This window comes from Myxine glutinosa, chromosome 10 (assembly GCF_964187855.1).
Source record: "Myxine glutinosa chromosome 10, kmMyxGlut1.1, whole genome shotgun sequence".
Classification (NCBI taxonomy): domain Eukaryota; kingdom Metazoa; phylum Chordata; class Myxini; order Myxiniformes; family Myxinidae; genus Myxine; species Myxine glutinosa.
Genome location: NC_136270.1, coordinates 131045128 through 131070108, shown reverse-complemented (window position 1 = coordinate 131070108; position 24981 = coordinate 131045128). Strand labels below are relative to the sequence as shown.

General features: G+C 47.3%; 1 protein-coding gene across 6 annotated transcripts in view; it reads left to right on the top strand.

Annotated features, from left to right (window-relative positions):
* Nucleotides 1-24981, top strand: part of COL6A2 (collagen type VI alpha 2 chain) — a 175008-nt gene that overhangs the window by 26746 nt on the left and 123281 nt on the right. For all 6 annotated transcript variants that reach the window (XM_078786120.1, XM_078786119.1, XM_078786117.1 and 3 more), the window contains one exon: nucleotides 14850-15070. In XM_078786120.1, the coding sequence (XP_078642246.1) occupies nucleotides 14850-15070 (221 nt within the window). The remainder of the gene's footprint in view (nucleotides 1-14849; nucleotides 15071-24981) is intronic.

The following is a 24981-nucleotide window of genomic DNA, read 5'->3' as shown; positions in this document are numbered from 1 at the left end:
GGCGGAGCGGGCAGCCCGATAGGAAGGGTCGTTATGGCGACCACGTTTTGTTGAGACGTGCCGGCAGGTCGAGATCGGGACATTGGATGGCTCCACGCCGAGGTGGTGCGTGGGATCTCGGCCCGGGTAAGCCCCCGTCCCTGCCCCGAATGCCGGACGCATCCAGCCGCTGGCACAAAACAACCAGCATCCATTGCTTGGCTTTACGAAGCCGGGCTTTGGACAGGGATTGGCGCACCGAGAGGTATTAGTGAGTCGACTGGGTGATGAGGTTAGTGTTTTGGACCCAAAATTAGAGAAAAACAAAATTTGATGATTGGCAAGGGATTGGCAGTAGTGATTGGCAGATGATGGGTAGTGATTGGCAAATTTTTAATTTGTTGAAATTTGATGTGCAAAATTGGTAGTGAGAGACCCCCGATGTGGTGGGATGGCATCCCTGCCACCCTTCCCATGGGGGGGCAAAGGAGCAATAGCTTATGGGGTGTATGGCAGTGAAAACTAGCCCGGGTGGGTTAGGATATTGTGTGTAGGGATCTAGAAGATGACATTAGGTAACGTTAAGATTAGTTAGTGACTGATACCTGTAGTGGGGACGCAGGTAGATTAGCATGGATGATAATGACGAGGGAGCGCAATAGTTTAAAGGGACGACTGGGAAGCGCAAGTTTCAGAAGGGAGTAGTTAGCTGAGATGATGCTGTGTGTGTGAGGATTGAACAGGTGTGATTGCACAGGTGTGCAACTGGACAGGTGTGTGGAGTAGTGTATGAGTAGTGAGTGTTGTGGATCAGCGCGAATGCGCTTGGGGAGAGAAGGGTGCCGGTGGCACCAGGTGTGAGAGCACAGGTGTGCAGGTACAGGTGTGTGGAGAGAGTTGGAGTAAGTGGTACGGAGTGGTGTGCATGGTGCGAAGGTGTGGATGGGGGAAGAGTGGACCCCCATCACGGATACCCGGGGCGGGTAGTGTAAGTGTTAGGTAGAGGGTGCAGGTAAATTGTGGTTGGATATTGGCATCTGTGGTGCGGTTGCAGAATGGTGTTGTGAATGGGTGCATTAGTGTTGTGGAAATGGCTGGGCGTGTAGCCTGTTAGTGTGTGTAGTTGGTTGAGCACTCCACCACTGTGAGGATGTCGGCCAGGTGAGGCCGCAGGTGGGCTCTGGGAGCCGGTAGAGTTGTGGATGGGGCCCGAGGATCCGGAGGACGGACCCGGGTAGCCCAGTGCCAGAGAGGGCACCGAGTGGGGAGAGTGCCAGAGGGCCTTCCCCAGGTAGTTAGGTTAGGGTAAGGAGCTGGTAAGCTCGGAGGCAACTGCAGTGGTGGAGGTGTGCAGGTGGGTAGACCCACTGGGAGAGGTACACGTCGCAGCCCAGAAATTGTACGAGGGCACCGGGAGATGAATCGGGGGAGTGAGACCCCAAATTGAAGAGCACCACAGTTTGGCCAATGGGAATTGGTTTTTAGAACCCATAGTGTAAGAGGGCCAATGGTTTGGCCGGAGAAAGCCCCCGGGTAGTGTAAAGTTGTTAAAGTCATTTAGGAGATAGTTAGGATTGATGAACCTGTCGCACCATACGCAGCCACTTACCTGTGGTGATGATGATGACTCCACACCTGTGTTTTCTTTGTTTTGTTGCAGGAGATGAATCGCTGTGTGGATTTGTGAGACGCATCACGACGTGGATGAGACATTGGGGTGATTCCATCTCTCCCTCCCTAGGAGGGACTGATGATGAATTGGTAATGGCAAATTACGATGTTGAGTTGGAGATGGCAAATTTTGATGAGAGTTGAAAATGGCAAATTTGATTGGTTAGGAGGGAGAGAAGACGAATTTGGTATATGGGAGGAACGGGGAAGACAGTAGGGATGTTTGTTGATTTGTAAAGTAGATGTTTATGGGTAGTGTTGTGTTGTGTGGATACAGTAAGGGGTAAGGGAGGGGCCATGTAGGTTACCTGGTGGGGGGGGGGGGCGTACGATAGGAACGTACCTGTCTCACCTGGTTCCCATGTGCCCCCAGTGTGCATCACCTTACATTGCGTGCACTTTTGCGCCCTTACCACCTTACTCACTTGTTTCTTCTTTTGTCTCCCACCTCCGAGGATCTGGCTTTGGGGTAGAGAGAGAGGAGAGAGAGGTGCTGGCTGCGCAGTTGTGGGCCTGCACTTTCGCTGTTTGCTGCCGGGATCGATACACCATATGGACCGCAATGTTTGTGGCCACCCACAATGGACCGCAGTTCGTTTGCGGCCAAGCACCACCCGGGGATGGACCTATGGGTCAACGTGGCACCTATGCCATAAAGGTGAACCACTGTTAATTAACACCAAGTGCACCACAAGAAGAGCAAGAGACACCTGCAGGGTTAGGGGTTGTCGAATTTATTTTTATTCCAATGAACAATGGTGACTGCACCGATTGGTGGTGGGGTGGTGCTGTTGATGCTCGGGAAGGGTGCTCTGCACGTTATTAAAGGCCGTCGGCCACAGAGCACTCGTGGGTTGGTGTATCGATGTTGGCAAGCGCGGTCTCTCTATGCATAACATCTGCATGTGTTCCTCCAAAAACAGGTCCTGGATCGTAGTGTAAATAGCAGCGTAGTCTTGTAAATAATGCTCCCTACCGGCTGTATGTTTAGTTTGAGAATTCTTTCCGGATTCGGTTATCCTGTGGGTGTGTTTCTGTGAGGAGAAGGGTGCAACGTCGCAGGGGGACATATTTACTCATTTGTGAATATCTGTAAAACTGTCGCACTCAGGGTAGAGTTAATAGTAGAGGGAACTACATTGCGTGCCACACTAAAGTAGGTAAAAATTTATCGGGTCGGGACGCCCCGAGGGTAGAGAAGGGTGCAATGTTGCGAATATGGAATTTGGCCTCCATATCCGCTTGTAAATATTCCCCTATTTTCTCCAATACTCCCCAACTTTCCCCAATCCCCCATTCCCTAGTCCCATTGCATGTAAATAACAATCAGTAGAGCCGACCTTCCCCTTATTCCCCCATTAAATGTCGTGCCCAGGTCCACCGCACCACACGTAGACAACTTTCGGACATCTTCCTAGTTATTCTTATTCTATGTCAGTTAAGGCCTCGTCTCCATTAATTATGACTCTTCGTTGCACCAGAATGTGATTATATGGCATCAGTAGTGAGTTTAGGACCTTTCCCATACCTCCTTCCATCTTCTTCCCCAACAATTACAACAACAACAGAGGAGATGGCGGCGGAGCGGGGGAGGATGCGTCCTCACACCGGCTCGATTAGCTCCAGACCATGCGCTCCACGGGGTTACCACGAAGGGGCTCCTTGTCAGCTCCTCGTCAAGGGCGGAGCCTGGTAAACCCCCCGCACGCACCCAATGAGAAGCAACGTGCCGATTCCACGAGGCGGAGCTAACGAGCCGAGGGCGTGTCACTCCCCGCCGGATATACGCGGCCCCGCGCCGGATGTGACGTGAGATGCGCACCCAGCTTGGAGAAGGAAAGCCACCTGCGAGAGCTGAGTGAGATGCGCACCCAGCTTGGAGAAGGAAAGCCACCTGCGAGCGCTGAGTCAGATGCGCACCCAGCTTGGAGAAGGAAAGCCACCTGCGAGCGCTGAGTCAGATGCGCACCCAGCTTGGAGAAGGAAAGCCACCTGCGAGCGCTGAGAGAGATGCGCACCCAGCTTGGAGAAGGAAAGCCACCTGCGAGCGCTGAGTCAGATGCGCACCCAGCTTGGAGAAGGAAAGCCACCTGCGAGCGCTGAGAGAGATGCGCACCCAGCTTGGAGAAGGAAAGCCACCTGCGAGCGCTGAGTCAGATGCGCACCCAGCTTGGAGAAGGAAAGCCACCTGCGAGCGCTGAGAGAGATGCGCACCCAGCTTGGAGAAGGAAAGCCACCTGCGAGCGCTGAGTCAGATGCGCACCGAGCTTGGAGAAGGAAAGCCACCTGCGAGCGCTGAGTCAGATGCGCCCCCAGCTTGAGCAGACAAGACGCCATCCGAGCGCTGCGACCTCCCCGCATCTCTGGACCGGACCGAGTCGATTCTGACCTTTGAGCCCAGGTGCACCTGGAGCCATCGCTACCCGCCTGTCCTTTCCATCAATCCCCGTGTGAGTCAGCTTTGTCCCGTTTATCTGTCGTCTGTTGGGAATAATATAAGATTGTGTCTAAGTGCTTGTCTTTCTATGCTGTCCCTCTTGTAGTTGTAATCTAACCTTCCGCCTTAATATAACCTCCTCCGGAGGTCTTGAGAACTGAACCCCTGGCGTCGTATTGTGTTATTGTAATCCAGCCGGGTGTCTTCTTTTTCTTATTGAGCCAGCATCGCGCGACTTCGTCAACGTCGAGTATAGTCGGGTAATTTGTGCGGACACGACGGCCATTCCGCTCGGCCCACTTTAACATCAAAGTCGTGTCAGTAACAATATATTCTTTGTGTATATGTATACATTGGCATATATTCTAAGGTATGTGAGATCAAATAATGATTGGTATGACATTAGCAATTATCCATTGATGAAATTGAGTGATCAAAGTGAAAAAAAGTGATTGGTTGAGTCAGTGATCCGATCACGTGGGTCCTACACACGTTATTGACGCAAAGATCGCTAGAGGTCTTCTCAGAACAATGACTGTACGTTAGAAAACATAAACGTCATCCACACTGTCCGTGATGGACCTATAGCTCCATACTTAAATTGAGGTGAAAATATGCCTAAAATTCCCAAAAAATTTCACCTTAAATTATTCAGAATAAAATATTGAAAACGGCATGATTGTTATGTTTTTATGTGACCATAATATCACTTCTCCAGAAAATATAGCAATATCATGGGTATATTACACTGTTTTGACGACAACAAACTTGTAATGTGCGAGGTTGTAAAAAAACGGGGGGGGGGGGGGGGTGCTTAACTTAATTCTTTGTGTATATATACACATTTATGCCCGGGCGTTTGCCCGGGAAAACCGAGAGCAGGCATGCCCGGACGCTCTGGGCGAGCCCTGGAAAGGCGAGTCTGGACATGCCCGGGCGTCCTGGACGCGGCCTGGCAAGTCGAGGCTGGGCGTGCCCGGGCGCTCTGGGCGAGCCCTGGAAAGGTGAGAGCGGGCATGCCCGGGAAAGATGAGACCAGGCGTGCCCGGGAGGTTCGGGCGTGCCCGGGAACAGCGAGTCCGGGCATGCCCAGGAGAGGCGCGTCTGGGCCCGTCCGGACGAGCCCGGCATGGCGATCGCGCCCTGGCCGCGTCCTGGCAGGTGCAAGGCGATTGTGTACATTCAGCGGGAACCGCTACACTATCAGACGAGAAGCCCGGCTTAAAGACCATCCGCCATACTGAGCACGCAGTGGTGAATCCACATGCCTGCTCAACACCAGGATACCTGTTTATAGTCGGCTTGAGAATCAAACCCAGACGAGACTACTCAAGGGATGGCATGTCACCTCTGAGATATCCTCCAGGTGTTGAACATCAGATTTCCTCCTTTTTCACTTCCTCACTTACTCGTTTTTCAATTCAATTCAATAATGTTTGTAATGAAACTTGCATCTCAGCTCCAACCGATCACGTGACTTTCTCTATTCATTTTCATGAACTGCAGCAGATTCAATTAAGCATTATATCAATAATATAGCAGATACAATTTCAAGTTTTTGAATTACGTTGACCTGCAAAAGTAATTACCCCTCACCCCCAAAGTTTTCACAATTTGATGCCACCTGAGATTATTTCATGATGTCTTCAAATCAAACTTGATATATAGAGTCTTCACAAATTACTCCAAAATGATAAAGCAAAAAAAAATTGCAGATAAAATGTGAATAAGTTCGATTAACAGATAAAACCAGATTCTCAGTTCCATAGTTATTCAAACTGTTACATATTTAGGGGAATGTATGTAAATTACCATTCAGGTTGCTTATCCGTGTGTATTATATTAAGGGTTGTTGTGATGGGAGGGTCAGGAGCCCTTCGGAACCAGTGGCCGGAAACGGAAGTGGCCGGAAACGGAAGAAGAAAAGACACGAGGAGAGAAAAGGACGGTGCTTCTTCTTCCTCGCCCCGGGACGAGGAGAAGGTGGAATCGACCTTACGCTGCGCGGAAAACGCGCCGTTGCGAAACGTCTGGCGAGAGGAGTTACCTGGGCGGTAAATACCTTTGGACACGTCCAGTCACTGTGAGTTCGTGCACGAAACCAAGCGTCCGGGACAGTTTGCCCCGTCTACAAAGACGCGTACGGGTCCGCACGTTGGGCCTCGCTCGCGTCGGAAGCCGCGCTGGGTTTTGCCCCGTCTACAAAGACGCGTACGGGTCCGCACGTTGGGCCTCGCTCGCGTCGGAAGCCGCGCTGGGTTTTTGCCCATCTACAAGGACGCGTAAGAGTCGCACTTGGGGCCTCGCGCACGTTGGACGCCGCGCTGGGTTTGCCCCGTGGCTTGGCAAGGAGGTGCGCTGCAGCCGCGGCCCCAGTCCGAGACGGCACGTTTAGAGCACGTCCGCCCGGGGCTCGTTCAACCGCCCGTGTGCGGAGAGGAGAGACATTGACCACGGAGGGAGTCAGGAGTGGGGCTCACGTGAGGAATGTATAAGATTAAGATGGCCATCTTAGAGTTTGTGTAGATGAGTTCACATGGTTGTAATATTGATTGTGCCTGGTTGTGTATTGTTGATTGCTCGGGGAAAATCTCCGTGGTTGTGTCTTTGAAAGTGTTTGGTATCATTACCATTGGAAATATATACTTGCACATCAGTTGTCGCCTGGGTGAAATTCCTATGGATTGCGTGGCGAATGCGCCTATATAATACTATTTGCTGGCGAAGGTCCTCTCACGGTCCGGGGGTCACCGAGACCTGGTATGCACTGAGGGGACCACGTAACAGAATTGGGGGCTCGTCCAAATTACGATTTGCGGTTTCGCAATTGGGTCTACGTCCGGGATCTAAAAGTGTATAAAATAATAAAATAATAATATTTTTGGTAATTAAAATTTATTAATTAATTATTAATTGGTAATATTTTTTTTTTGAGAAATTGGGGAAAGTCTTGGGGTGAAGGTTAACAGGTGTTAACGATAGGCACCATGGCGTTTGTGGCACAGAACTTTGGGGTAACCCCGAGTGAGGCACAGTTCCGAGCGTTGCTAAAGTCGGATCTCTTGAAATTGGCCAAACATTTTAACTTGGAGGTCCGAACTAATTTGAGGAAGGCAGAGTTGCAGGCCACGGTGATACAATCTATGGTGGGATTAGGAACATGGGACGAGTTGGCCTGGGAGTGGCTACCCGAAGAACCAGAAGACGTGGAGCTCCGGAAACTGGAGTTGCAATTACGGAGCCAGGAACGGATCAAAGAAGAAGAAAGGAAAGCAGAAAAGGAAAGAGCAGAAGAAGAAAGGAAAGCAGAAAAGGAAAGAGCAGAAGAAGAAAGGAAAGCAGAGGAGAGGAGAGAAGAGAAACAAGCAGAGGAAAGGAGAGTGGAACGAGAACTCCAGGAAAGGTTAGCAGAAGAAGAAAGGAAAGCAGAAAAGGAAAGAGCAGAAGAAGAAAGGAAAGCAGAGGAGAGGAGAGAAGAGAAACAAGCAGAGGAAAGGAGAGTGGAAAGAGAACTCCAGGAAAGAAGAGAAAAGGAACAAGCAGAGGAAAGGAGAGCTGCAAGGGACCTCGAAGCAGAGGAGAGAAAAGCGGAAAGGGAATTAAAGGAACGTGACATGCAGCTTCAGCAAGAAATCAAATTCAAGGAGCTGGAGTTAATGAGAGAACGGGGAGAGGCACCACCCTTGCTGACGGGGTCGACACCTAACCAGAAAACCTGGGATGTGGGCAGACATGTGAGGCTGGTTCCACCGTTCAGTGAAAAAGAAGTCGCGAAATTTTTTCCACACTTTGAGAAAGTGGCTCGACAATTAAACTGGCCGGAGGAGGCATGGACCATACTCGTGCAAAGTGTGCTGGTGGGGAAAGCTCAGGAAATTTATTCGGCGCTACCAATGGACCAATGTGCAGATTATGAGGTACTGAAGAAGCACATCCTCAAAGCCTATGAGTTGGTTCCGGAAGCTTACAGGCAAAAATTCAGGAATGCCAGGAAGAGGGAGAGTGAGACCCATGTGGAGTTTGCCAGAGTGAAAGAAAACATGTTTGATCGGTGGTGTGAGTCAAAAGGAGTCGGGAAAGACTTCGAAACATTGCGGGACTTGATCCTGGTGGAGGAATTCCAGCAGTGTGTCCACGAGGACATCAAAGTGTACCTGCAGGAAAAGAAAGTACCGAAGTTGTGGGACGCAGCCACCATGGCAGATGATTATGCCTTAACCCACCGAATAGGGGTCCACAAACCTAACTCCTCGCCTAGACTTCAGCAGGGGAGTTATGGAACACCCGGGGCGGAGAATGACCTTACATGGCGGCGGCCTCGAGATGATTATGGGGACAACTATGATACCCCAACGGTTAGAAATCCGAGGGCTACGGGCCCAAGACAAACTTATTTTTCGGGGGGCTCAAGGCCGACCCCGAGGTTCTCCCCCGGGCCTACTTGTGCTTTTTGCCATAAAACTGGACACTTGATGTCCCAATGTTACCTCCGAAAAAGGGAGAACCCGGAACGGAATCAGTCTAGTGCGACTCCGAATGCACTGGCAAGTGTGAGAAATCATTCTTGGAGAGCAGAGCTGGGGGAAGATTCCCCTGTCAAAGGTACGGCGTCCCGGGAGAACCTTGTTCAGGAGGGCTACAAACATTTCATTTCAGAGGGGTTCGTGTCGCTGGATGGCGACCCGAGTAACCAGAAGCCAGTTAGGGTATTGAGGGACACAGGAGCACACCAATCGTTGATGCTGGAGGGCATTTTGCCATTGTCGGAGAAGACGGCAACTGGGGTTAGTGTGCTTTTACAGGGGGTCGGGGGCTATGTTAAAGCTCCGCTTCATGTCATCCAGTTGAGTTCTGAGTTGGTATCCGGGCCGGTCACCGTAGGCTTACAAGCCACCCTTCCTGTGGAGGGAATCTCTTTTATTATCGGGAATGATTTGGCCGGGGGGCGAGTTTCGGGTAATCCAAGAATGGTGGACAAGCCCAGTAAGGAAAATAACACCACTCGGTTAGAGATGGAGATTCCGGGTATCTTTCCATCCTGTGCAGTGACTCGGGCTATGGGTAGAAAGCACGCGGAAGAGAAGGAGGAAGAAAGAGAGGGGGAGTTGGAACCCTTAGAGGTACGGGAAGACAACTCGGAACAGGGAAATAACCAGGGGAGGGATTCCCAGGAATTTCGAGAAAGGGTAGCGTCTGGAACGCAAGGGGACGTGGAGTGTCCGTCGGAGACCGCAGAGAACGAAGTGGAGCAAACCGCGCTGGTCCGGAGGAGACTAGTGGAAGAACAACACGAAGACTCGGAGATCCAGAGGTTAATGGAGAAAGCCGTTACGGAAGAAGAGGCTACGAAGATACCTGTGGGGTATTTCATGAAGGGGGAAACCCTAATGAGGAAATGGAGGCCCCCGGAGGTACCCGCAGACGATGAGTGGAAAGTTCACTATCAGATTGTGGTGCCACCGCTGTACCGGAAGGAGATCTTGAGTTTGGCACATGAGACCCCTTGGGCCGGGCACCTGGGAGTGAACAAGACCTGTGACAGGATATTAGTACATTTTTTCTGGCCGGGACTGCGACGGGATGTGGCGGAGTTCTGCAAGTCCTGCCATTCTTGTCAGCTGGTGGGAAAGCCGAATCAAAAAATTCCCCCCGCCCCGTTAAAGCCAATTCCAGCTTTTGAAGAGCCATTCAGCCGAGTCATTGTGGACTGTGTGGGCCCTTTACCCAAAACCAAAGCTGGACATCAATACTTACTGACCATCATGTGTGCGTCCACCAGGTTCCCCGAGGCAGTGCCCCTGAGGAAAATAACGGCGGCAGTTATTGCAAAGGCCTTGATTAAATTTTTCACTTGGGTTGGCCTACCTAGGATCATTCAATCGGATCAGGGGACCAATTTCATGTCCACACTGTTCCAGCAAGTGGTACACCTGTTGGGGGTGGAACAAGTAAGATCCAGCGCCTACCATCCCGAGAGCCAAGGGGCCCTGGAAAGGTTTCACCAGACTTTAAAGAATATGATCCGAACGTATTGTTTTGAATGTGCCAAGGATTGGGATGAAGGGATACCCCTATTGTTGTTTGCGGCGAGGGAGTCCGTGCAGGATTCCTTGGGATTCAGCCCGTTTGAACTGGTGTTTGGACACGCAGTGCGGGGACCGTTGAAATTGGTGAAAGAACAGTGGTTACTACAGGAGTCCCGGACACCGATGAGGGAGTATGTGGCCACAGTAAAAAACCGATTGGCAAAGGCGTGTGAGGTGGCACGACGGAACTTGAGAAGGGCCCAGGGGAAAATGAAGGAGAGACATGACAAGACCTCGCAGATAAGGAATTTCAGTCCTCAGGACCGGGTGTTAGTATTGCTGCCCGTTCCAGGTCAGCCCCTCCAGGCTAGATATTTCGGTCCTTATGCAGTGGAGGAGAGGGTGAATGAGACAGACTACGTGGTGACCACTCCCGACCGACGAAAAAAGCGACAGTTGTGTCATGTCAACCGACTGAAGAAATATCATGAGAGGGAACCGGTGGAAGACGTAGTTCCTGTCTCACCGGTCGTACCAGTGACAATGGACGGAAACGCCGGTGTGAAGTTTGATAACTTGGATGACCAGGCCTGCCCCAAATTGACGAACACCGAAGTGTTGAATCATTTGGATGAGAAGTTAGGTCATTTAACAAGGGAACAGCAAGGACAACTGTCCAGCCTAATGTTCGAATTTAAACATTTGTTCACAGATGTACCTGGTCGTACGGACTTAGTATATCATGATATCGAGGTGGGGGAGGCCACTCCAGTGAAACAACACCCCTATCGGATGAACCCGGTAAAGATGGAGTACCTTCGGAAGGAGATGCAATATATGTTGGACAATGACATCATCGAACCAAGCAACAGTGAATGGAGCTCCCCATGTGTGTTGGTTCCGAAACCCGATGGCAGCTTCCGGTGTTGTACGGATTTAAAACGGGTGAATGCAGTGACCAAGACCGACTCCTATCCGCTCCCGAGGATTGACGACTGTATTGATCGAATAGGCCCAGCTAAATTTGTTACCAAATTTGACTTGCTGAAAGGGTATTGGCAGATCCCTCTTACCGATAGAGCCAAAGAAATCTCAGCTTTGGTCACTCCGAACGGGTTATATCAGTACAAGGTCCTCCCTTTTGGGTTGAAGAACGGGCCGGCGACATTTCAACGACTGATTAATAGGCTCATTGCAGACCTGGAGGGGGTGGAGGCATATCTGGATGATGTAATCATCCACACCATGACCATGGAAGACCATATTAAGCAAATCCATGCATTTTTTCAGACGATGTCCGAGGCAGGTCTGACCATCAACTTAGCCAAGAGTGAATTTGTAAGAGCACAGGTAGTGTTCCTCGGCCATGTAGTAGGGCAGGGTCAAGTACAACCAGTGACCGCCAAGGTAGAAGCTATCGATCGCTTCCAAGTCCCAAAGGGGAAGAAAGAGCTGATGAGATTCTTAGGGATGGCGGGGTGGTACCGGCGGTTCTGTAAGAATTTTTCGGATGTGGTAGCCCCTTTAACGAGTTTGTTGAGAAAGGAGACCCCATTCGTTTGGGATGGCAAATGTCAGGCGGCCTTTGCCCATGTCAAAGCGATACTAATGAGCTCTCCGGTCCTAACCGCTCCGGACTTTCAGGCACCTTTCAAGTTGGCCGTAGATGCAAGCGATGTGGGGGCGGGAGCGGTCTTGTTACAGGAAGATGAGGATGGGGTGGACCACCCCGTGTGCTACTACTCCAAAAAGTTCAATAAACATCAGGTAAATTATGCCACCGTGGAGAAAGAGACCCTGGCTCTCCTGCTAGGGCTTCAACATTATGAGGTGTATTTAGGAATCACGTCCTTTCCCATAAAGGTCTTTACGGATCACAACCCCTTAACCTTCATTCAAAGAATGAAAAATAAAAATCAGAGGTTGATGAGATGGAGTTTGGCTTTGCAGGGGTTCAACTTGGAAATTGAACATGTACGGGGCCGGGACAATGTCGTGGCGGACGCTTTGTCCAGATTGAGTTAATCTGGGGGGGGGGGGGGTTGAGTGATCTGGTTTGTTTCTCCAAATTGGCCGGCAAAGAAAGTTTCGCTGGGTTCAAACTTTCTTTCTTGAAGGGGGGGAGTGTTACATATTTAGGGGAATGTATGTAAATTACCATTCAGGTTGCTTATCCGTGTGTATTATATTAAGGGTTGTTGTGATGGGAGGGTCAGGAGCCCTTCGGAACCAGTGGCCGGAAACGGAAGTGGCCGGAAACGGAAGAAGAAAAGACACGAGGAGAGAAAAGGACGGTGCTTCTTCTTCCTCGCCCCGGGACGAGGAGAAGGTGGAATCGACCTTACGCTGCGCGGAAAACGCGCCGTTGCGAAACGTCTGGCGAGAGGAGTTACCTGGGCGGTAAATACCTTTGGACACGTCCAGTCACTGTGAGTTCGTGCACGAAACCAAGCGTCCGGGACAGTTTGCCCCGTCTACAAAGACGCGTACGGGTCCGCACGTTGGGCCTCGCTCGCGTCGGAAGCCGCGCTGGGTTTTGCCCCGTCTACAAAGACGCGTACGGGTCCGCACGTTGGGCCTCGCTCGCGTCGGAAGCCGCGCTGGGTTTTTGCCCATCTACAAGGACGCGTAAGAGTCGCACTTGGGGCCTCGCGCACGTTGGACGCCGCGCTGGGTTTGCCCCGTGGCTTGGCAAGGAGGTGCGCTGCAGCCGCGGCCCCAGTCCGAGACGGCACGTTTAGAGCACGTCCGCCCGGGGCTCGTTCAACCGCCCGTGTGCGGAGAGGAGAGACATTGACCACGGAGGGAGTCAGGAGTGGGGCTCACGTGAGGAATGTATAAGATTAAGATGGCCATCTTAGAGTTTGTGTAGATGAGTTCACATGGTTGTAATATTGATTGTGCCTGGTTGTGTATTGTTGATTGCTCGGGGAAAATCTCCGTGGTTGTGTCTTTGAAAGTGTTTGGTATCATTACCATTGGAAATATATACTTGCACATCAGTTGTCGCCTGGGTGAAATTCCTATGGATTGCGTGGCGAATGCGCCTATATAATACTATTTGCTGGCGAAGGTCCTCTCACGGTCCGGGGGTCACCGAGACCTGGTATGCACTGAGGGGACCACGTAACAGAATCCTTTGCATAATTAACTGGAAATCACTTCAGGAGTAAATTATTTGTTTTAAGTTTAACTTAAAAATTAATCTTCCACACTTGTCTGAGGAGTTTTAAGGTGCAACTCACTTGGTCAACAAACAAGACAAACATGAAGACCAAGGAGCTTTCCGAAGAAGTCAGACTTAAAGTGGTGAAGAAGCATCTTTCAGGAGAGGGTTATATGAAGATTTCAAAATCACTCATTATCCCTTTGAGTCAGTGAAATCCATCATCAAGAGATGGAATATGCATCATACCACCCAGACTCTACCCAGATCAGGTCGCTCATCCAAACTCGGCAGCCAGGTAAACAGGAAACTGGTTCGGGATGTCACTTTCAATCCAACAATGACTGAAAGATCTACAAGGCTCGATGTACAAGATGGGGGTCAGAGTTCATCAATCAACAATGTCCCGTTCCCTTCACAAAACTGGCCTCTATGGACAGGTGGCAAGAAAGAACCCATTATTGAAAAGACACCTCTAAAAGCTCGTATGGAGTTGTGATGTGAAAAAGTGTGAAAGTATGTGAAAAAGCATCTTAATGATACCTCAGGCATTTGGAGAAAGGTTTTGTGGTCAGGTGAAACAAAAATTGAACTTTTTGGTCTAAATTCAAAGTGTTAGGTCTGGCACAAGCCGAACACTGCACATGACCCAGTCAACACTACCCTTCCTGTCAAGAATGGTGGTGGCAGCATCATGTTATGGGGATGCTTTTCATCAGCAGGGATTGGCAAGCTTGTCAGGATAGAAGGACAATGGACGGAGCAAAGTACAGGAGAATCCTTAATGAAAACCTGCTTGAGTCAGCGATGAATCTGAAACTGGGTTGGAGATTCACATTTCAGCAGGACAATGATCCGAAGCACGAAGCTAAAACCACACTGGATTGGCTGAATGAGAAGAAAATTAATGTTGTTGAGGGGCCTAGTCAAAGTCCTGACATGAACCCCATTGAGCATTTATGGCAAGACATTGAAGATTTCAGTTCATGGATGATTCCCCATCAAACTTGGCAGAACGAGAGCAATTTTCATGTGAAGAATGGGCAAAGATTTCACCATCTCAATGTGAAAAGCTGGTAAACCTACCTACCCAAAAAGAGTGCTTCCACCAAGTACTGATCACCTGACCTGGCTGAATACTTTTGCAACAAGTGAATTTTGATTTGTACATGTATTTTGCAGGTATTACTGACATGAATGTAAACTCCTTCAACTATAACAGTGTTTAGTTTGGTCTCTTCAGTTATGAATATAAAAGTTCATTTGGAAAAATTGTTTCAACATAATTTGTAATTCATTGAAATGTGGAATTATTGGTAAGGGGTGAATACTTTTGCAGGCCACTGTATGTAATATATATATATATATATATATGATGTACAAATTATAAAGACTCCACCTGCAGGGTCTGTTGTCGCACATAAAAACGACTTGGTCTCCCCTCTACCTGCAGCTCAATACCCTGTAGGTCTTAAACTCACCAATTAATTGATAGTCCCAATAGGAGGGCTTGTTGTTATTTATTTTGGATGGTAGAATGACATCGTAACACGTCTTGTTATCCTTTCAGACGGCCACGTTACTGGTGAGCCATGTGGCGGTGTACTTATGGCAACGGAGCATGCCCGTGACAATGGAATTAAGATCTTCTCTGTGGCCTCCAGCCCTAACAAGATGGAACAACGCTTGGAGCTCCTTTCCAGCAATCCAAAGCAGCTGTTCCGCTCCGACTATGTTGCCTATGAGGAAGGAGTCAGCGAACGAACCATCGACAAGCTCGTCAACGCCCTAGTATGTTTAACCTTCCTACACCAATGTGGGCGAAGCGTTGTGATGTTTGTAAAATGAATGGATTGAGAATACAACTGGAACTAGGATTGCAAGTGATCAGAATGAATGAGGAATATAACAAAGTTATCAGAATGAATGAGGAATATAACAAAATGATCAGAATGAATGAGGAATATAACAAAGTGATCAGAATGAATGAGGAATATAGAAAAGTGATCAGAATGAATGAGGAATATAACAAAGTGATCAGAATGAATGAGGAATATAGCGAAGTGATCAGAATGAATGAGGAATATAACAAAGTGATCAGAATGAATGAGGAATATAACAAAGTGATCAGAATGAATGAGGAATATAGCAAAATGATCAGAATGAATGAGGAATATAACAAAGTGATCAGAATGAATGAGGAATATAACAAAGTGATCAGAATGAATGAGGAATAAAACAAAGTGATCAGAATGAATGAGGAATACAGCAAAATGATCAGAATGAATGAGGAATATAACAAAGTGATCAGAATGAATGAGGAATATAACAAAGTGATCAGAATGAATGAGGAAAATAACAAAGTGATCAGAATGAATGAAGAATATAATAAAGTGATCAGAATGAATGAGGAATATAACAAAGTGATCAGAATGAATGAGGAATGTAACAAAGTGATTAGAATGAATGTGGAATGTAACAAAGTGATCAGAATGAATGTGGAATGTAACAAAGTGATCAGAATGAATGTGGAATGTAACAAAGTGATCAGAATGAATGAGGAATATAAAAAGTGATCAGAATGAATGAGGAATATAACAAAGTGATCAGAATGAATGTGGAATGTAATGAAGTGATCAGAATGAATGAGGAATATAACAAAGTGATCAGTATGAATGAGGAATATAACAAAGTGATCAGAATGAATGTGGAATGTAACAAAGTGATCAGTATGAATGAGGAATATAACAAAGTGATCAGAATGAATGAGGAATATAAAAAGTGATCAGAATGAATGAGGAATGTAACAAAGTGATCAGTATGAATGAGGAATATAACAAAGTGATCAGAATGAATGTGGAATGTAACAAAGTGATCAGAATGAATGAGGAATATAACAAAGTGATCAGAATGAATGAGGAATATAACAAAGTGATCAGAATGAATGAGGAATATAACAAAGTGATCAGAATGAATGTGGAATGTAATGAAGTGATCAGAATGAATGAGGAATATAACAAAGTGATCAGTATGAATGAGGAATATAACAAAGTGATCAGAATGAATGTGGAATGTAACAAAGTGATCAGTATGAATGAGGAATATAACAAAGTGATCAGAATGAATGAGGAATATAAAAAGTGATCAGAATGAATGAGGAATGTAACAAAGTGATCAGTATGAATGAGGAATATAACAAAGTGATCATAATGAATGTGGAATGTAACAAAGTGATCAGTATGAATGAGGAATATAACAAAGTGATCAGAATGAATGAGGAATATAAAAAGTGATCAGAATGAATGAGGAATGTAACAAAGTGATCAGAATGAATGTGGAATGTAATGAAGTGATCAGAATGAATGAGGAATATAACAAAGTGATCAGAATGAATGAGGAATATAACAAAGTGATCAGAATGAATGAGGAATATAACAAAGTGATCAGAATGAATGAGGAATATAACAAAGTGATCAGAATGAATGTGGAATGTAATGAAGTGATCAGAATGAATGAGGAATATAACAAAGTGATCAGTATGAATGAGGAATATAACAAAGTGATCAGAATGAATGTGGAATGTAACAAAGTGATCAGTATGAATGAGGAATATAACAAAGTGATCAGAATGAATGAGGAATATAAAAAGTGATCAGAATGAATGAGGAATGTAACAAAGTGATCAGTATGAATGAGGAATATAACAAAGTGATCATAATGAATGTGGAATGTAACAAAGTGATCAGTATGAATGAGGAATATAACAAAGTGATCAGAATGAATGAGGAATATAAAAAGTGATCAGAATGAATGAGGAATGTAACAAAGTGATCAGAATGAATGTGGAATGTAATGAAGTGATCAGAATGAATGAGGAATATAACAAAGTGATCAGTATGAATGAGGAATATAACAAAGTGATCAGAATGAATGAGGAATATAACAAAGTGATCAGAATGAATGAGGAATATAACAAAGTGATCAGAATGAATGAGGAATATAACAAAGTGATCAGAATGAATGAGGAATGTAACAAAGTGATCAGAATGAATGAGGAATATAACAAAGTGATCAGAATGAATGTGGAATGTAATGAAGTGATCAGAATGAATGAGGAATATAACAAAGTGATCAGAATGAATGAGGAATATAACAAAGTGATCGGAATGAATGAGGAATATAACAAAGTGATCAGAATGAATGAGGAATGTAACAAAGTGATCAGAATGAATGAGGAATATAGCAAAGTGATCAGAATGAATGAGGAATATAACAAAGTGATCAGAATGAATGAGGAATATAACAAAGTGATCAGAATGAATGAGGAATATAACAAAGTGATCAGAATGAATGAGGAATATAACAAAGTGATCAGAATGAATGAGGAATATAACAAAGTGATCAGAATGAATGAGGAATATAACAAAGTGATCAGAATGAATGAGGAATATAACAAAGTGATCAGAATGAATGAGGAATATAACAAAGTGCTCAGAATGAATGAGGAATTCCCAAATGAGCCGCACTCCCAAAGGCAGTACTCACGCTGCACAAAGTGGTATAAACTGTAATTATGTTGATGGAGTTCTTATTGCCAGTATTACTTTTGTCTATTCACCATTTAGCAGGAATAGCACAGGATGTTGAAAGCTCTTACCGTTCTCTTGTGTTAGGGTTGGCAGGATGTCCTTGGGGTACGCACACTCCCTCACCTCTAAGCTGTCTAGCCTGGGTACGAATCCCGACCCAGCTTTAAACTGTCATTCCGGTGTTTCACATGCCGGGTGATTCATCAATGTGCGTGTCCTCCCTCGGATGGATGTTAAAATGGATATTCCGCGTGTCGGCATTACTTGGTGGATGTTAAAGATTCCACGTTGTCCTTCGAGAAGAGTAAGCGAGCTATCGCCGGTCCCATGGCCAATTTCCAAATTCCTGCCCTAACCTTCATGGAGCACTGCATCAGGGGCACGGCCGCACTCCCAGCAACCATACGAACCAGCAGCCATGGGCTGCGCACTAAATAGATCAATAAATGATCTTGTGTTTCAAAACTGGCAATGTGGAAGAAGTCGACGAGTTGTTCTAAAGGTTTGAGATTTTGTGACCGTGTCGCAAGTAAGACTTTCGTCTCGCAATTGTTTGGTTTTGAAGTTTTGAAGATGATAGGGACACGGACACCTGCATGGAAAAGATGACCAAATGGTTTAAAGGTTTTCAGAAACTGAGCACGGGTAAATCGTGCCACTAGGACCAGCTGTTGATATCTGATTGGCTGATTTTCCTATAAGAGTCGAGCTCCACAATCACTCAAGAATCCAGAAGCAGCGGAGAAGACAGGACCAAGAGTAGCACGGGAAACGCAGGTGTGGGTAACTGCCAAGCAGGAGCGGGACACTCTTGCGGGAGCGAGTGGGTTCGTGCCTGAGTTGTGTCCCGTGGGACCGATGCAACATTTGGGCCTGGCAGGGCCTTGCCAGTGGCCTGTTCTGTCCGGTCATTGCTCTGGATGCCACGGTGCGGAGGTGTTTCACATGCGGTGCCCGATAATGCCACCATGACTGTGACATCATGAGAGAAACTGTAACGTGTGTTGCCAGGCATGGATCCATGACCCAGGTGTGGATCCATGAGTTTAGGTTAAGGGGGAAAGGGAGGGCGGAAAAAACTTACACTGCATCGAAAAATATAATTTCACTGAGCTGAGCGAGGGGTCGGGATCACTTTTGATGTTTGTTTGTTTTTTGGCATAAATTGTAAAGAAAGACTATTCTAAATATAGACAAAGAATGCTCTAAAACACTTGAAAAGAAGTTCTCTAATGAAAAACTTTTGCTTAAAATTCAACATTGATTTTAATTATTGTCTCATCATAGAAATCGAATTGAATGAAAAGCAAACATTGCTTGTAATGAAACAAACGACACAATCAATGGCATCCATTAATCTACGTAACATGGTGGATGTGCAGCACTTCTTGGTGAGGTCAGTCGTGCTACACTTCATGTGTGTTTATATGTGTGTATTGTATGTATGTATGTATGTATGTATGTGTGTATTGTATGTATGTGTGTATGTATGTATATATGTATGTATGTGTGTATTGTATGTATGTATGTATGTATGTATGTATGTATGTATGTATGTATGTATATGTTTATTTGTATGTATGTGTGTATGTATGTATGTGTGTATTGTATTTATGTTTGTATGTGTATGTTTATATGTATGTATGTGTGTATTTTATGTATGTGTGTATGTATATATGTGTGTATTGTATGTATGTGTGTATGTATATATGTGTGTATGTATGTATGTGTATTGTATGTATGTGTGTATTGTATGTATGTATGTATGTGTGTATGTCTGTATGTATGTGTGTATTGTATGTATGTGTGTATGTGTGTATTTTATGTATGTGTGTATGTATATATGTGTGTATTGTATGTATGTGTGTATGTATATATGTGTGTATGTATGTATGTGTATTGTATGTATGTGTGTATTATATGTATGTATGTATGTGTGTATGTATATATGTATGTGTGTATTGTATGTATGTATGTATGTATGTGTGTATTGTATGTATGTATGTATGTGTGTATTTTATGTATGTGTGTATGTATGTATGTGTATTGTATGTATGTGTGTATTGTATGTATGTATGTATGTGTGTATGTATATATGTATATGTGTATGTATGTATGTATGTGTGTATGTATATATGTATATGTGTATTGTATGTATGTATATATGTATGTATGTGTGTATTGTATGTATGTGTGTATTGTATGTATGTGTGTATTGTATGTGTATGTATGTATGTATGTGTGTATGTATGTATGTGTGTATTGTATGTATGTATATATGTATGTATGTGTGTATTGTATGTATGTGTGTATTGTATGTATGTGTGTATTGTATGTATGTATGTATGTGTGTATGTATATATTGTTGCGAATATGGAATTTGGCCTCCATATCCGCTTGTAAATATTCCCCTATTTTCTCCGATACTCCCCAACTCTCCCTTACCCCATTCCCTAGTCCCATTGTCTGTAAACAACACCCATTAGAGCCGATCTTCCCCTTCATCCCCCCATTAAATGTCGTGCCCAGGTCCCCGCACCACACGTAGACAATTATAGGACATCTTGCTAGTTATTCTTAATCTATGTCAGTTAAGGACTTGTTTCCATTAATTATGACTCTTCGTTGCACCAGAATGTGATTATATGGCACCTGTTAGGAAGTTTAGGACCTCCCCATACCTCTCCGCATCTCTTCCCCATGAAGAAGCGCCAACTACAACAACAACAACAAAAGAGGGGGGCGGCGCGGTGACGGCATGGGGAGTGGGCGTCCTCCTTCCGGCTCGGTTAGCCACCATTGACCACGCGCTCCACGGGGTTACCACGAAGGGGCTCCCTGTCGGCCCCTCGTCAAGGGCGGAGCCGGTAACCCCCGCACCCAATGAGAAGCCATGGGCCGATGCCATCTGGGGCGGCGCTAACGAGCCGAGGGCGTGTCACTCCCCGCCGGATATATACGCGGCCCCGCGCCGGACGTGACGAGAGATGCGCCCCGAGCTTGGAAGGACAAGACGCCACCCTCCCGAGCGCTGAGCGACCTCCCCGGCATCTCCACCAAAGTCGCGACCCACGAGCGCTGAGCGACCTCCCCGCATCTGCTGGACACCACCGTACGTGATTCTGTCCCTGAGCCAGGTGCACCTGAGCCATCGACTGCCGCTTTCCTTTTCATCAACCCCCGTGTGAGTCAGCCTTGTCCCGTTTGTCTGTAGTCTGTCCGGGGTTAATATAAGAGTGTGTCTAAGTGCCTGTCTTTCTGTGATTATAACTCTAGCCCCTGTAATCTGACCTTTCCGTACGAATATAATCTCCTCCGGAGGTCTTGAGAACTGAACCCTTGGTGTCGTATTGTGTGATTGTAATCCAGCCGGGTGTCTTCTTTTTCTTATTGAGCCAGCATAGCGCGATTAGTCAACCCCGGGTGCAATCGGGGTAACTTGTACGGATACGGCGGCCATCCCGCTCGGCCCACCATACCATCAAAGTCGTATCTGTAACAATTGGTGTCGGGAGTGAGATTCGAGGCCCGACCAAATTTTGAAGAAAAAAAAAAAAAAACGAATAGAGGAAAAAAAAAATTTGGTCAAAATTTGGAGCGGCCGAAATTTGTTTTGTTTTACGAAACTCGAATTTTGCAAGTCGCGCTATGGCGGATCAAGACGGCTGGGGTCCGGTAGGGGAGAGTGAAGCAGGGTCGGTCCAGGACCAAATTGAGGGACATGAGGAGAGCGAAACAGCGGGGGTAGCAGATTCGCAAAATAGCGTCGTCACGCACGAGGTAACGGGCGCGCGAAATGACGCCTCGCAAGTAGCTACGGCGGCCGCACCCGCTGCACAAGTGGGAGGGATGGCCCAAATGCAGGCCCTCATGGAGCAATTTATGGCGCAAATGCAGGCGTCCCTCAACCTGCAGAAGGACGATATGAGGGCTAATAGTGAGCAAATGAGGGCTGATAGTAAGCGATTGGGTGAGCGATTGGAGGACCAAATGGGGGTAATGGGGAACCGGATGGATGCTCAGAGTGAGCAAATGAGGGTTGATAGTGGGCGATTAGAGGGCCAAATGAGGGGTACCGGTGAGAAGTTAGACAATAATTTTGAGGAGTTAGACAAGAAAATTGGGAAGTTAGACAATAATTTTGAGGGGTTAGACAACGGGATAAAAGAGGTGAAACATGGGTTAACGGGGGTAGAAAATAGAATGGCTGCCCAGGAGAATCAGATAGAGGGAGTGAAAAATGGGTTAGAGGGGTTAGAAAACAGTATGGAAGGCAAATTGAGGGACATGAGGGACCAAGCGGAAAGGGAAGTTAAACAAATGGAGCAGCAGATAGAGGGGGTCAGAATGGGGGTAGAAACCAAACTGGATGCTCACAGGGAGGAAATGGAGCAGATGAGGGTGGCATCTGGGCAGGAGATGCAAGTGATGGGAGAGGAGATCCGAAGAGGAGTGAGTGAGGAGGTCGGAGGAGTGCGCGAGGAGGTGAGGCACTGTAAGGAGCACATGGAGAAGGAGGTGAGAAAGGGGACTGTAAAATTGCAAGGTGGTATAGAGGAGTTGACGCTGGGAGTAGAACAACTGACAGTGGGACAAAAGGAGTTGGGGGACCAGGTAAAGAAGAACACAGCGGTAATAGAGGGTTTAAAATCGACACAGAAAGAGATGAAAAAGGACGTAGGGGTAATTAAAAAAGAGTGCCAGACGGTACATGAGGACCTGACGAGGAAAATGGACAAGGTGGTAGAGGTAATGGAGGTTAAAGAGCGGGAGGTGCGGGAGCACATAGAAAAAAATAAAGTGGAGTTAGAGGAAGAACTTAAAGGGGCGCACGAAGAGATGAAGGAGATGAAGCAAAAATTAGAAGAAGTGGAAGAAGGGGTGAGCGAAATTAAGAAGCGACGGAGAGGGGATAAGAAAGAGATAAAGGAGGAAGTAAAAGAATTGGTCCAAAGTCTGTGTTCGGATCGTGATGATGTGCTCATTAACCGGATGAGGGATTCGCAGGTGATGGAGGAGAAGCGAAGAGAAAGAGGACCCGGTGTAAGTGGTGACCAATATGGTCGTGCGTATGATGCGCCAGGGGATTTAAAAAGCTTGGGGGTCGAGATAGACCCGGGTGTTCGTGAGAGGCCGTGGGTGAAGTGTGCGACAGGTCTGGTGTGCGAAAAAGGAGGTGTGCGAGAAAATCCGACTCTGGGGTGTGTGAGGAAAAAGTGTGTGCCAAGGAGTGAGTGTGCTGGCGAGAGTGAGTCGGTCGTAGCGCGTGTGCGAGGGAGCACATGGAAGCGCGGTGTGGTGAGTGTTACAGAGGGTGTGACGGGAGAGTGTGCGCGAGAAAGGTGTGTGACGGACAGGTGCATGAGGAAAGAGTGCGCTGTCAGAAGTAAGGAAGAGTGTCCACCTGTGGTGAGTGTTACAGAGGGTGTAACGGGAGAGTGTGCGCGAGAAAGGTGTGTGACGGACAGGTGCATGAGGAAAGAGTGCGCTGTCAGAAGTAAGGAAGAGTGTCCACCTGTGGTGAGTGTTACAGAGGGTGTAACGGGAGAGTGTGCGCGAGAAAGGTGTGTGACGGACAGGTGCGTGGGGAAAGAGTGTGCTGTCAAGAGTAAGGGTGAGTGCGTTGTCACGAGTGGAGGTGAAAGTAGTGAGAGTGACATGGAGCGTGAGTTAGTTGTGACAGGTGAGCGAGGATGTACACCTGGGATGGAAGGATGCACACCTGGAATGGTAGAGCGTGAGTGGGAATGCACGCTGGAGTTGGTGGTGAGGCACGTGGTTGGGTGTGCGAATGAGGGCACACCTGTAATTGTCACAGAGGAGGTGACCGCGGAGGGGGCGCGAAGAGGTGTTTTGGTGAGGTGTGCGACCAACGAATGTGTGCCAAAGTGTTCGGTGGTCAGGTGTGTGACCAAGGCTGTGAGTGGAATGGGTGTACCTGGGTGTGTAAGGAAAGGTACGAGGAGCATGGGCACGGCGGGATGTGTGAGCAAGGAGCGGGCTTCGGGGTGTAAGCATGCAGGTGAAGCATCGACGTTAGACGGGGTAGAGTTTAGAACGACTTATAGCCGAATCAGGCCCTCGGTGCGTGCCGGGCCTCGCTTTGAACGGCCGCGTCCAGGCTCCACTAGGCGGAGCTGGCAGCCCGATAGAAAGGGTCGTCATGGCGACCACCTTTTGTTGAGGCATTCCGGCAGGTCGAGATCGGGACATTGGATGGCTCCACGCCGAGGTGATGCGTGGGATCTCGGCCCGGGTAAGCCCCCGTCCCTGCACCGAGTGCCGGACGCATCCAGCCGCTGGCACAAAACAACCAGCATCCATTGCTTGGCTTTACGAAGCCGGGCTTTGGACAGGGATTGGCGCACCGAGAGGTATTAGTGAGTCGACTGGGTGATGAGGTTAGTGTTTTGGACCCAAAATTAGAGAAAAACAAAATTTGATGATTGGCAAGGGATTGGCAGTAGTGATTGGCAGATGATGGGCAGTGATTGGCAAATTTTTAATTTGTTGAAATTTGATGTGCAAAATTGGTAGTGAGAGACCCCCGATGTGGTGGGATGGCAAATCCACCATCCTTCCCACCTGGGGGGGGCAAAGGAGCAATAGATTATGGGGTGTATGGCAGTGAAAACTAGCCCGGGTGGGTTAGGTTATATTGATAGGGATCTAGCGAAGATGACAGTAGGTAACGTTAAGATTAGTTAGTGACTGATACCTGTAGTGGGGACGCAGGTAGATTAGTATGGATGATAATGACGTGGGAGCGCAATAGTTTAAAGGGACGACTGGGAAGCGCAAGTTTCAGAAGGGAGTAGTTAGCTGAGATGATGCTGTGTGTGAGAGAATTGAACAGGTGTGATTGCACAGGTGTGCAACTGGACAGGTGTGTGGAGCAGTGTATGAGTAGTGAGTGTGTGGATCAGCGCGAATGCGCTTGGGGAGAGAAGGGTGCAGGTGGCACCAGGTGTGAGAGCACAGGTGTGCAAGTACAGGTGTGTGGAGAGAGTTGGAGTAAGTGGTACGGAGTGGTGTGCATGGTGCGAAGGTGTGAATGGGGGAAGAGTGGACCCCCATCACGGATACCCGGGGCGGGTAGTGTAAGTGTTAGGT